At 41.5% G+C, this 12,625-nt stretch overlaps 1 protein-coding gene across 7 annotated transcripts in view; it reads left to right on the top strand.

Annotated features, from left to right (window-relative positions):
- CLCN3 (chloride voltage-gated channel 3) overlaps positions 1–12,625 on the top strand; it is a 1,613,231-nt gene that overhangs the window by 650,712 nt on the left and 949,894 nt on the right. For all 7 annotated transcript variants that reach the window (XM_044062561.1, XM_044062563.1, XM_044062565.1 and 4 more), the window contains one exon: positions 1,973–2,095. In XM_044062561.1, the coding sequence (XP_043918496.1) occupies positions 1,973–2,095 (123 nt within the window). The remainder of the gene's footprint in view (positions 1–1,972; positions 2,096–12,625) is intronic.

The following is a 12,625-nucleotide window of genomic DNA, read 5'->3' as shown; positions in this document are numbered from 1 at the left end:
TATATACACATATATATACACACACACACACATATATATATATATATATATATACACACACACACACACACACACATATATATATATATATATATATATATATATATACACACACACACACACACACACACATATATATATATATATATATATATATATATATATATATATTTGTGTGTATGTATGTCATTCTTCTCAGTGGGACACTTCTTTATAATTTTATATGTACATACACATAAATGAATAAATGAGGCACTATATATATATATATATATATATATATATATATATATGTACATACACATAAATGAGGCACTATATATATATATATATATATATATATATGTACATACACATAAATGAGGCACTATATATATATATATATATATATATATATATATATATATATATATATATATATATATATACTGGCTGCTGCTTATGTTAGAGAGCACATGTTTTGGTCATTTAATGGCTTGTAGAAACTAAGGAGATCAGATGGGATTAAGTGTTTCCTTCTATTTCACTTATTGTTGTATGATTGTTAATGCATGGAATAGGACTGGAAAACTCTGAAAAAGTTTTTCTGAATTGTTTAGCTAACTAACAAAGGCATCCTGAATGTGTTGTAGCATATATTTATGTTGGTTTACTGAAAAGAGATGTGGCTGTTTGCCACTGTAACCACTTTTTTTTTTGTATTTACCATGTGTTAGATGGAGAATGCCAGGATTGCTTGGTGCAAGGGGGGGGGTCGGTAATTATATTTCAGTATATTTTAATTATATTATGTTTTCATTTGTGTAGCTGTGGAGCTTTGTGCTAATAGGGCTTCTTATCCATAGGTTCATTGATATCTTGAAATTTTTGTGATATTTTTTGACACTGTAGTCATGTATATGTATATTTGTAAGAGGACCATACCGATAAACCAGGTACCATTATCAATTGTGTGACCATCCATCCATTTGTGCACAAGTAATCTTGTTTGTGGCTAGCTGCAGGGACACTTGACTTTTGTTAATGTATTTGTTAATTGGATAAGGCCATTAAGCACAGCTGCCCACTTTTCTAGGAAAACCTACAAGGGCTGTGTGGTTAACTGACTTGATCCAAGTTGCACAGTTGGCAAATGGAGACTGACGGAATAAAACCAGTGACTAAAATATGAAACTCATCAGGAGGTCATAGTCACAATCAAATGTATTAAGTACTCCCAGAATACCTTGTAGGAAGTTTTACATAAATGTTGGTGAAGCTTCTTTCCCTTCTGCTAGCCCAAATTTAATGTGCTTAAGTGAATCGTTCAGTGACATAGTGAGTGACCTGCTTTTGTAGAATCTTTCTGTCTACCCAGTCATGAACCATCCCAGCACTCAACAGTCCTGGATTGTTTGGTGCCAGGGGGGTCATTAATTATATTTCAGGACAGGATTTAGACTGTGGGTTCACTAAGCACTGAGGGCAAAATGAGCTATTGGAGAGATGACACCAGAATTATTTTGTTTTTAAATTGATGGGATATGCACCATCAGCACTTAGGAGCAGCTGCAGCACCTATTACTTCAGGAAGGTAACTGTTGCCCAGTCAAGTGTAACTGGCTGCTGAGGGGTACCTGTCTGTGTAGCTCTGGAGCTTTGTGCTAATAGGGCTTCTTATCCATAGGTTCATTGATGTCTTGATTAAGTTTTTGTGATATTTTTTGGACTCTGTTGATATGTATGTGTGTATGTATATATATATATATATATATATATATATATATATATATATATATATATATATATATATATTTGTAAGGGGATCATATCCATAAACCAGGTAACATTTACTGATTGTGTGACCATCCATCCATTTGTGCATAAGTAATCTTGTTTTGCCTTGTATGTGGTAAGCTAGGAGACAGCAGTAATGAATCATGGAATGTTTGCACTGTTCATTTAGTGAAATTGCTCTTTTTTTTTCTTCTAGGGTCCTGGATCGTACATTATGAACTATATTATGTATATTTTCTGGGCACTAGCATTTGCTTTTTTGGCAGTTTCCCTTGTGAAAGTGTTTGCACCTTATGCCTGTGGCTCTGGAATTCCAGAGGTAGGCTTTGCAAGAATCTTATTTACTGTAGTCTGTATTTGTAAATTGGAATTTTTGCTGCACTTAAAGCAGTTTTAATTTGTCTCATGGAAGAATTTACAGTTGCTAGTACTTTATCTTTACTGCTGATAGTATAACCAAGTCACTTCATCTTGTATTACATTTTTACTGTTTTTATTTCTGAAAAAAATATGGAATTTATCTGTGAAGATCACCTTTAGACTTTAAAGTGCTTACTGCTTAGTTTGTTAAAAGAATCATTTGCCAGCATCACATTTAGTTGTAAATACGTTTTGTTGACTAGCACTCTTCTTTAACTGTATTACCTCAGTAAAATTAGTTAAATTGCACGTGTAAGTTAAAAGGTAAATAAATGCTCACAGTGCATGAATACATTCTGTTTGTTCATAAGAAAACAGTTTGCATCATATAAAATAGAACGGTTTTAAATTAATGATATTATTTGAATAACATCTAATATGGCGGGTGCATTTTGTTTTTAAAGTTTTAGCTTATTTTGCAGATATTTTCTTGACTTGGGTTGGAAGGAAAACTGATTTGTTAATGATTTTGAAGAGTTGGAGAGATGACTGGTTTAACTCCCTACAGCAGTTACTACCTGCTTAGATGTTTGATATGCTTGCACTTGCACAGTACAGTTTGTTGGTGCATGACTCCAGACATACCTCGGCTGAAAGTAAGCATCTAACTATAGATGTTGATACCTGAATTAATAAGTTCTGTGCATGGAGCAGACAGAACAGCACCAGCATGTCCTTAACTTTACCTGAGTGTAGAGCTGAACCCTGAAGTTCTGTGCATTTTTCAAGATAAATATGCAGAGCTGTGCTCTGTGTCTGCATTTTGGCAAGCAACTTGTCTGTCATAGTAGTTGACAATGAATTTGTTGCCCCTGGCAGTTTTAGACATTTTGATATTTATAAGTTTCCATTTGGCATTGTGGCTAAACTGAGTTCAGCATTCTTCCTGATGTTCTAATTCTCCTTCTGTGGTTTTCCTGATTGCAGTTGTCCCATAAGACCTTTATGGTGTTTGGGGTCTGCATAAAGTTGACTTCATCTCTCATTGATTCCTTATTGCTTTTTAATATTGGAAGTCAGAAACATAATGAAACTTTGTTGTATTGGTCTAAACTTCCTGCATTCTCTGTTCTAATGTGGCTAGCTGCAGGGACACTTGACTTTTGTTAGTTGGATAAGACTGTTAAGCACAACTACCTCTTTTCTAGGAAAACCCACAAGGGCTGTGTGGTTAACTGACTTGATCAGAGTTGCACAGTTGGCAAATGGAGACTGAGAGAATAAAACCAGTGACTAAAAGATAAAACTCATTAGCAAGTCATAGTCTCACTCATGTGCATTTAAGTACTCCCAGAACACCTTGGAGCAAGTTGTACAAAAATGATGGTGAAGCTTCATTCCATTCTACTAGCCCAAATTGGATGCGCTTAAGTTAATTATTCAATGACATAGTAATCTAGCATGTTAGAATCTTTCTGTCCACCCAGTGGTTAGTCATCACAGTAATCAACAGTCTCTGCTAGATGTTCATAATTCTTTACAAGGCTAATGACCGCAAGGGCCTTTTTAAGCCTAGCCATGCATCCTAAATCTCTGACAAGTTCTGGTACCCTTGACAAGTTTAAGCAGGGGCTTGGGATCTGAAACATTTACATGCAGGGGCCTAGGAGATGGAGATGAACCATTTACAGGCTGCCTGTGTGCATTAGAGATAGGTGCCAAACAAGATGTGATTAAAAGAATCCCTTAATGACTCAGAATTCCTCACATCACCAAAACCCATCAAGTGACTGACATTTCTGGATGTCATTTCTGTATGGAGTTTGGATATTCTAACTGTATCTTTGTGGGTTTACTACTGTGATGGTGCGAGGTAGTGCCAGCTATGCCAGGAGAAGTAGGGCAGTGGATATGAACCATATTCCAGCATAGCTAGCTGGGGTTTTGTAAAGAATTGTATGTCATTTGTATATCAAATGGATTTGTACAGGTGCTTGTGTTTAAAATGTATTTGTAAAGCTGCTTGCATTAAAAATGTACCGACAGTGGGACCTGCACTTCGGACTGTATTGTAACTGTTGAAATGAATATATTGTAGCAGAGGATACTGGAAGAGAAGACGTTAATATCAGTCCAGCTACCTTTGAAAAATAGTCTGAATTAAATTACCTGATTTAGGCCATAAAGATTTTATCTTACAGATGTCCTTCAAGGATGCATCCGCAGTCCTAACAAATGGGTTGTCCTGGCCTCCGGCAGCCCTTCGGTCGGCCGGATTCCAAAGTCTGGGTCTGGCCTCGGCTGATGTCGCACTTCACCCGACGTCATAGCTGCAGTTCAGCGGGTATAAAGGCATCAGCCGATGCCATTTTCCTCAGTCTTTCTTGCCGCGTGGCGCCCGAAGCAGAAGCTGTTCGCAAGTGCCGGTCGGTCAGAACCAGAGATTTCTACTACCGAAGACTTCTAAAAAGCTAAGTACCCCGTTGGGGACTCTTTCTTGCCTCAGCCGATGTCAGAAAAAGTGAATAACTGTTTAACTTGTGGGAAACAAATACCTCATAAAGATTTCCACTCTTACTGCCTACCTTGTTTAGGCCCAGACCACGACGTAGCAGCTTGTCTAGCCTGTGCTTCCTTCAACCGACGAACACTTAGACGTCGGTCGGAGTTTGCAGAGGAGATTTTTGGCTCCGCTTTTGCTTATATCATGCCGTCGGAGACTCCGACTTCACATTTAACTAAAAAGCGTAAGGAAAAGGACCGACACTCGCTGTCCGCGGTTTCGGCCGAAACCGCGGTTAAGCCAACCGCGAGTGTCTCGGTTTCGGCCGAAACCGAGTCCGCGGTTCTTCCTTCGGCCGAAAGCATGCCTCCTTCTACCGAGGCCGCTTCCAGCATGGCTGAATCTGCTACTGAAAATCCACCTGCTCTTACAGTTTCTCAGGATTTATCAGATACTATCCCCTTAGATGCATCTTCTCCTGCACGTGGAGCTGCTAGGCCCCCTGCATCCATGTCAATTAAGGCTTTTGCCAGGGCTAAAGCAGCTAAATCTTCTAAGGCCGTGCCTGCTAAAGCCCCCTCTCACAGGCCTAGCTCTAGTACTCAAATGCTTAGTCTAGCAGAGGATCTCATTTCTTTGATCAGGGAAACCCAGTCGCACCCTGACAGGGCCTCTCACCCACCTCCAGAGAAGAGGCTTAGAGCAGAGCCCCCTGAGCCAGTTTCTTCAGATTATTCCTCTGATGATTCAGAAAACACAAATCCTCCAGAGGACCCTTACTCTCTCCATATGAGGACTCTGATGCAGAGGATTCCATACCTTCTGCCTCTCCTCCTGAGGAATTTTCTTTTGGGGAAACCTTGCATGCTATGAGGGAACAATTTCAATGGCAGGGCCAGGATTTTTCAGATTCTAGGAAAAGGCTTAGGACCTTTTTACATTTGCCACAGCATAGGCCTTTAGCTATTCCTCCAGTACTTACAGTTGTGGATGATGCATTTAATGATGCTTTTACTGCCCCTGACTCACTGCCTCCGGCCCCTGCTAAGCCCGACAGATACTACAGGGTTCCGGACACACATTATCATTTATACAAGGCTCCTATTGCAGATCCTGAAACTATTTCACAGGGCCCCAAAGCTGTAGCAGCTGCCTCTGCCAAAACCCCTCCTCTGAAAGAGAATCTAGGGCATTGGAGAGATGGGGTAAAAAAGTTTATACTTCTGCTACTCTTTCGGCTAGGGCCTTAAACTGTCAATTCCACATGATTCAGTATCAGGAATTTCTGTTGGATCAGCTCACTAAAAAACTGTCCTCGCCTGAGCCTTTAGACCGTAAGTCCCTTCAGGATTTGGTGCATAACACTCAGCAGGTCAGTAATCATTCCTTAAAATGCGGCTATGATGCACTGGAGGCTTCCTTTAGATCAGCAATGACTGGTACAGTGATCAGAAGGCATGCATGGTTAAAAGAGCAATCCTTACCAGACCATGTAAAGTCAAAGCTTCTAGATGCTCCCATGGAAAAGCACAGTTTGTTTGGTTCCCCTGCACAGCAAGTGTTGAAGAAGGTGGAAGAAAAAGCTAAATCTGTCCAGACAGTCAAGGATTTCTTACAGGTCCAGCCTCCAAGGTTTAGTAGGAACTGGCCTTCCAAGAATTGGTCCTTTCCAGACACCACCAGAGCACAGAGAAGCAGAAATAGACGCCCTAGAGGCAGAGGTCAATCCAGAGGTGCCTACAGGGGACGTCAGTGGCAGCCTAACAGCCAGAGAACTACTGCCACAGATCCAGCCACTACCACTTCTACAGGACAATCTCAGTGACTTGGCTCTGAAACCGCCTACCAGGGAACAACTGGCAGCACCCTTAGGCGGAAAATTAACCTTATTTTCAGTAAATTGGCATTACATTACAGGAGACAAATGGATTTTACAGACAATAGACAAAGGCTACAGGTTTCACTTCCATACTCTTCCAAGGAAGAGAGGAATGCCAAACCTACCTCCAAATCAAAGGACAAACGCTCTACAGCAAATAGACCACTTACTAAGGATGAGAGCTATAGAAAAGGTACCGCCTATGGAACAAGGACAAGGATTTTATTCAAGGCTTTTCCTAGTACCAAGAAAGGAAAACCAATGGAGACCTATCCTCAACCTGTCCGCTCTAAACACATATCTCATCATTCCAAAATTCAAAATGCTGACCCTACAGCAACTTCTTCCCATGCTGGGCAAGGAGTCTTGGCTGGTGACTCTGGATCTCAAGGAGGCATACCTGCACGTCCCCATACGACCAAATTGCAGAAGATACCTTAGATTTCTTGCAGGATCAGAGCATTATCAATTCTCAGCATTGCCTTTTGGCTTGTCTACTGCGCCCAGAGTATTCACGAAATGCCTGGCATCAGTAATTGCTCATTGCAGGCTTCAGGGAATTCAAATTTATCCATACCTGGACGACTGCCTGTTACAAGCGGACAGCAAAGACAAATTAACAAAAGATTTAAAAAAGGTTATTCACCTGCTGCAAGCCCTGGGATACACAGTCAACACAAAAAAGTCAAGGCTGATACCATCCCAAAGGATAACCTTCCTGGGTGCAGAACTGGACACGTCAAACCAGATGGCATTCCTCACAGCAGAAAAACAGAAACAGCTACTACTCTATTTCATGGCATTAACAACGCAGAACCACCTTACAGCAAGGAAAATCCTGCAAGCCCTGGGTTACATGGCATCCTGCATAATATTAATCCCACATGCCAGGCTACATATGAGGAAGTTGCAATGGTACCTGAGGAATTTATGGTCTCAGCACAAGCACAGCCTAGAAACCCAAATTCCAATAATTCCATGCCTGAAGCAAGAATTCCAGTGGTGGGCCCAGGCCTGTCAATTGAACAAAGGACTGCCCTTCCACAGGCCTCACCCAAGCCAGACTATCACCACAGACGCCTCAGACCTCGGTTGGGGGCACACATGGTGGACAAGTGCATACAAGGCTTATGGACTCAAGACCAGATGAACCTACACATAAATCAAAAGGAGATGCTGGCAGTAAAACAGGCAATTCAGACATTCAGACCATTTCTTCAACAGGGTCATTTGCTGATAAGGACGGACAACACCACAGTTATGTGGTATATCAACAAACAGGGAGGCACACATTCATATCCTCTATGCCGGATGGCAATAGACCTCTGGAATGTGGCCCTGAGCCTCAACATTCAGCTCCAAGCCATATTTGTGCCAGGAAAAGAAAATATTCTAGCAGACACCTTAAGCAGAACCACCACGGATGCCCACGAATGGATGCTGCATCCAGACATCTTCAAAACCATCACAAGGAAATGGGGACTGCCAGAAATAGACCTGTTCGCATCCCCACAAAACCACCAATTGAAAAAATTCTGCACAAGGACATACCACCCACTTGCTTGGAAGGTGGACTCCCTATCCCTCAGTTGGGAAAACCTGACAGCATATGCATTCCCACCTCTTCCTTTGATGCACAAAGTGCTACTGAAGATCAAAGAAGAACACCCGAGGATCATCTTGATAGCTCCAGATTGGCCAAGGCAACATTGGTACCCGCTACTGAGGAGTATGTCTCGGGAACACGCATGGCCTCTACCCCTACTACCTCTACTGCTAACACAGAACAACTTCAAAATCCTGCATCCAAATTTGAAAACACTGCAGCTAGCTGCTTGGAACATTACATAAGGAAAAATAACCCAGATTTATCTCAAAGGGTTAAAGACATTCTCTTGGAGGCTCGCAGACCCTCAACAAGGAAAACTTATACAGCAAAATGGAAAAGATACCTCATTTGGAGTGCAACAAAAGGAGTGGATGCATCATTGGCAAACATAGCTAACATCCTGGAATACTTAGCAGAGCTTTTCCACAAGGGTCTCTCTTACTCCTCCATTAAGATTCATGCATCAGCAATTTCAGCAGAATACAACATGGATCCTCCAGTCTTTTCTCAACCTCTACTCAGGCAGTTTCTCAGAGGAATTAAAATGTAAAGCCACCAAGGAAACCTCCATTGCCTACATGGGACTTGAACTTTGTGTTAGAAAAGTTGACACTTCCCCTTTTGAACCAGCAGCAACAGCAGAATTACAGTACTTATCTTGGAAGACTGCATTCCTGCTTGCAATCACTTCAGCTAGAAGGGTTTCTGAATTACAGGCATTAATGGCAGTACAGCCCTTCCTTATCTTCCATCAGGATAGAGTGTCCATGAGAACTAATCCTACCTTTATGCCAAAGGTGGTCTCCAGGGTATCATTAAACCAAGCAATACACCTACCAACTTTCTTCCCCAACCCACAGAACAGGGGGGAAAGATTGCTGCATACCTTGGATGTGCACAGACAATTGCGCTACTACCTGGACAGAACCAAGAACAATAGAAAAACTGACCAGCTTCTGGTAGCATATGCAACAGGAATGGAAGGAAAAGCAATTTCAAAATAAACAATCTCAAAATGGATAGGAAATTGCATTAGATTCTGTTACTCTTTTCATGGAAAGGCAACTCCAGAAAACATCAGACCTCACTCCACAAGGGCTACAGCCACTACTACAGCTTTCTTACGAGGAGTGGCTACCAAAGACATTTTAGAGGCTGCTACTTGGAGCTCCGTGCATACATTTGCCAAGCATTATAATCTACCTTTATACTCCAGATCCCGAGCAGGTTTTGCCACTGCTGTTTTGCAAGGGATCTTAACTACACCATAAACTTTTAGTGCCCCCTCCCCCAGTTTGGCTATGGTATTCTACCCATTTGTTAGGACTGCAGATGCATCCTTGAAGGACATAGTACAGTTTTGTACCTACCATAAATGTAGATGTCCGAGAGGTATGCATCTGCAGTCAGGATTACCCACCCTCCTTCCCCTCTGTGGTACTCCTAGGGTATTTGCCCATCTTGTAGCTAGCTGGGGGAATCTATTATGGTGTATTTGTTTGTATATATGTATATACATGTTTATTTCTATTTGCTCTCTATTGTTTGGAAACATTGGCATTTATCCAAATTTAGCCTTCCCAGAGGGCACCTGGCATCTGGGGCAAGAAACACTGAGGAAAATGGCGTCGGCTGATGCCTTTATACCCGCTGAACTGCAGCTATGACGTCGGGTGAAGTGCGACATCAGCCGAGGCCAGACCCAGACTTTGGAATCCGGCTGACCGAAGGGCTGCCTGAGGCCAGGACAACCCATTTGTTAGGACTGCAGATGCATACCTCTCGGACATCTACATTTATGGTAGGTACAAAACTGTACTTTGATTGCAGCCAGAGACAAAATGTCTATGAAAACCAGGACAAGGAATCCTACTGTATTGTCCTTGGGGCGAACTAATTGCTACCCTTGAAAGATGGTTGTTTTGGAAATGGGTTAATAGCTTCCAGCTGCTGTAACGCATCTTAGTAAAGCTGTGTGTGTATTATGACACATAATTGCTAGATTTTGGTTCAGTTTCTAGTAGAGGGGGGTGGTGTGGGAGCCAAAGTCAGATGACCAGATGTATGTGATGTCTTTCTGTAATCCAGCATGGAAATGATGTTTTAATATTGGATGAGACGGAAGTCTCTGGGCATTCTGTTTTTGAAACCTGATAAAGAAGGACCACTCACCCACTTCATCTTGCCTTGCTCTAGTAAGTGAACTATGGGACAATAATTCTTTAGATCAGTCAGGAAAATATAGTGAGATTGGTTAAGTATTGTTTTTCTGTATCTGTATGAATCGTTCCATTGGTGTTATTTTTAATATTTCCTGTGTTTGAAACTCTGGTATTTGTTGTAAATAGATATTTAGTATTTTCATTTTCTTTCATTATTTATTATTAAATATATATAAACTTTTTGTTGTGGCTGGTCTTTTAGAGAATATTTTAACCTTTGAGAGTACTTATATTTATTTGGTGACACTCTGGATGCTCTTGAAAGCCTTGCTGCATTGGTCAAATACTACCATTTGTATTAGTATTAATTCTACTCAGAATACTTGGGTACCCTTGTAAGAAACTTAGAGTAATTGGCTTTGGAATATTGTGGTGGTAGTATCTACCTTATAGTCTGGGCAGAGAGGGCATAGCTGGTAAATCTTTGCCAGTCTTTCCGAGGTGTGTTTGTGTGTGTGTGTTGTGTGCACAAAAGTAAAATCTCAGTGTTGTTGGTTTCACAGAGAGGGTGGTGGAGGACTTGGTTTGGAACACTCAGCTGAGGACTCAACGCTGTATCTCTGTCCTTGGGTTCTAGAGGGGGGGGGCACATCCCCACGATTGAGTGTTCCTGTGTGCTTTTAAGGGAAATTGTGCTTGGTGCAGAGGGCTGCATGTGGAAATACTGTGTGTATCTAGTTTTGTTGCAAGTGAATGTCACTCACCAGTGTCAAAGGTTAGGACTGAAACTCCTTGATCACTGGCCCAAAGAAGGGACATCACATATTCATGAGCAGTGATGTGGATATTAATTGAACTTCTGTAGCCTGTAGGCAGTTGTCACTGAAGATGTTTGTACTGTCAGCAGCCACAAGGTATACATACAGAGTTTTATTTTCACAACAGTTTTATTTATTTTTTGTTAGTTTAGTTTAGTCAGGGAAAGCAGGCAAAAATGTCAGCAGAGGATTATGGCAAGCTGACAAAGAACCAGTTGGCCAAAGTGTGCAAAGTCAAAGGACTGGCGCATGCCAACCAGACTAAAAAGGAAATAATCTGAACCTTAATCACAACTGTAGCATGGACCAGCAACCAGGAAGACATCCAGTGTGGTAAAGAAGATATGCAGCCCTCAGAAACGGGACAGTTTACCTTTTCCTCAGAGGACTTAAAAACTTATACAGAGTTAGAGACTTGAACTGAAGGCCAAATGTTTGGAATTAGAATCAGCAGAGAGACTGTGGCATTTGGAGGTTGAAGAAATGAGAAATGGCACCAACATGTGAGGGAGATGCTGACATTTTGTCAGGGTCATGGAGGTAATGAGGAAGTGAATAACTGAACCCCAGAAGCAATAAAGGTCACAGTTTACAGGTAATGTTTTTTTATATAGTTTTATTCATATATTTAAAAGAGTATGTAAACAGTATAATGTTGACCAAGGCCTCTGGATACTGTTCCTGACCCCCTTACTGCATGGTAAAGCTGTAACTGCTGTTGCTAAATTGTCCGATATTTGTTTAAATTATAATAAGGTTAAACAATGTTTATTGGAATGTTTCAAGTTAACACATGAAGCTTACAGAAAGAAGTTTCATGAGCATAGACACAAGGTAGATGAAAATGTATGTGATTATATTGCTGAGTTAAGCACTTATTTTTATGGTTGAGTGGGTGTCAAGTCATCACTTTTGAAAGGCTGGCAGACCTTTTGGTGAGGGAACAAGCTGTTAGCACTGGTTGGCAGACCGGGAGTGTAACCCTGCAGATAACCTTGCGAAAAAAGGGGAGCTCTACTTAGCAAGCAGGGCATCACTGCTCAAGAAGGGGATACCCAGTGCTGCATATGGATATAAGGGACCCATGGTGGGCAGCCGAAATCACCCCAACAGAGTCCACCAGTAACAGGGGAAACCACTAGTTCAGGTACATGGGCCAGGCTCAAGGTTTAGACATTTTAAATGTAACAAGCGCGATGATGTAGCATACAAAAGTCCACTGAACCAGGGTGGGAAAGAAGGGTTGGAGGAGCCAGCATGTGGGAATAGCAGTATGCCAGTGGTATGTTGCCTGGAGACAACAGGGATCCAGGACTATCACCAGAGTTTATATCTTATCTTAGTGGTTGGACAATAGGCCACTGCTAAGAACGATACAGCCTCTGACATAACCATTGTGAAGCCTGCAGTGGTTAAAGAGGAGCGGTACTTGCTTGGGCAGTCCACTCCAGTAAGAGTTTTAGGAGTGACTCCATTCTAAATGTTTTTGGCTAGGGTTCACCTTGACTGGGAGAGTAA

This window comes from Protopterus annectens, chromosome 2.part1 (assembly GCF_019279795.1).
Source record: "Protopterus annectens isolate FY-2018-M chromosome 2.part1, PAN1.0, whole genome shotgun sequence".
NCBI classification, from domain to species: Eukaryota; Metazoa; Chordata; order Ceratodontiformes; family Protopteridae; genus Protopterus; species Protopterus annectens.
This window is presented reverse-complemented; position numbering and strand designations above follow the sequence as displayed.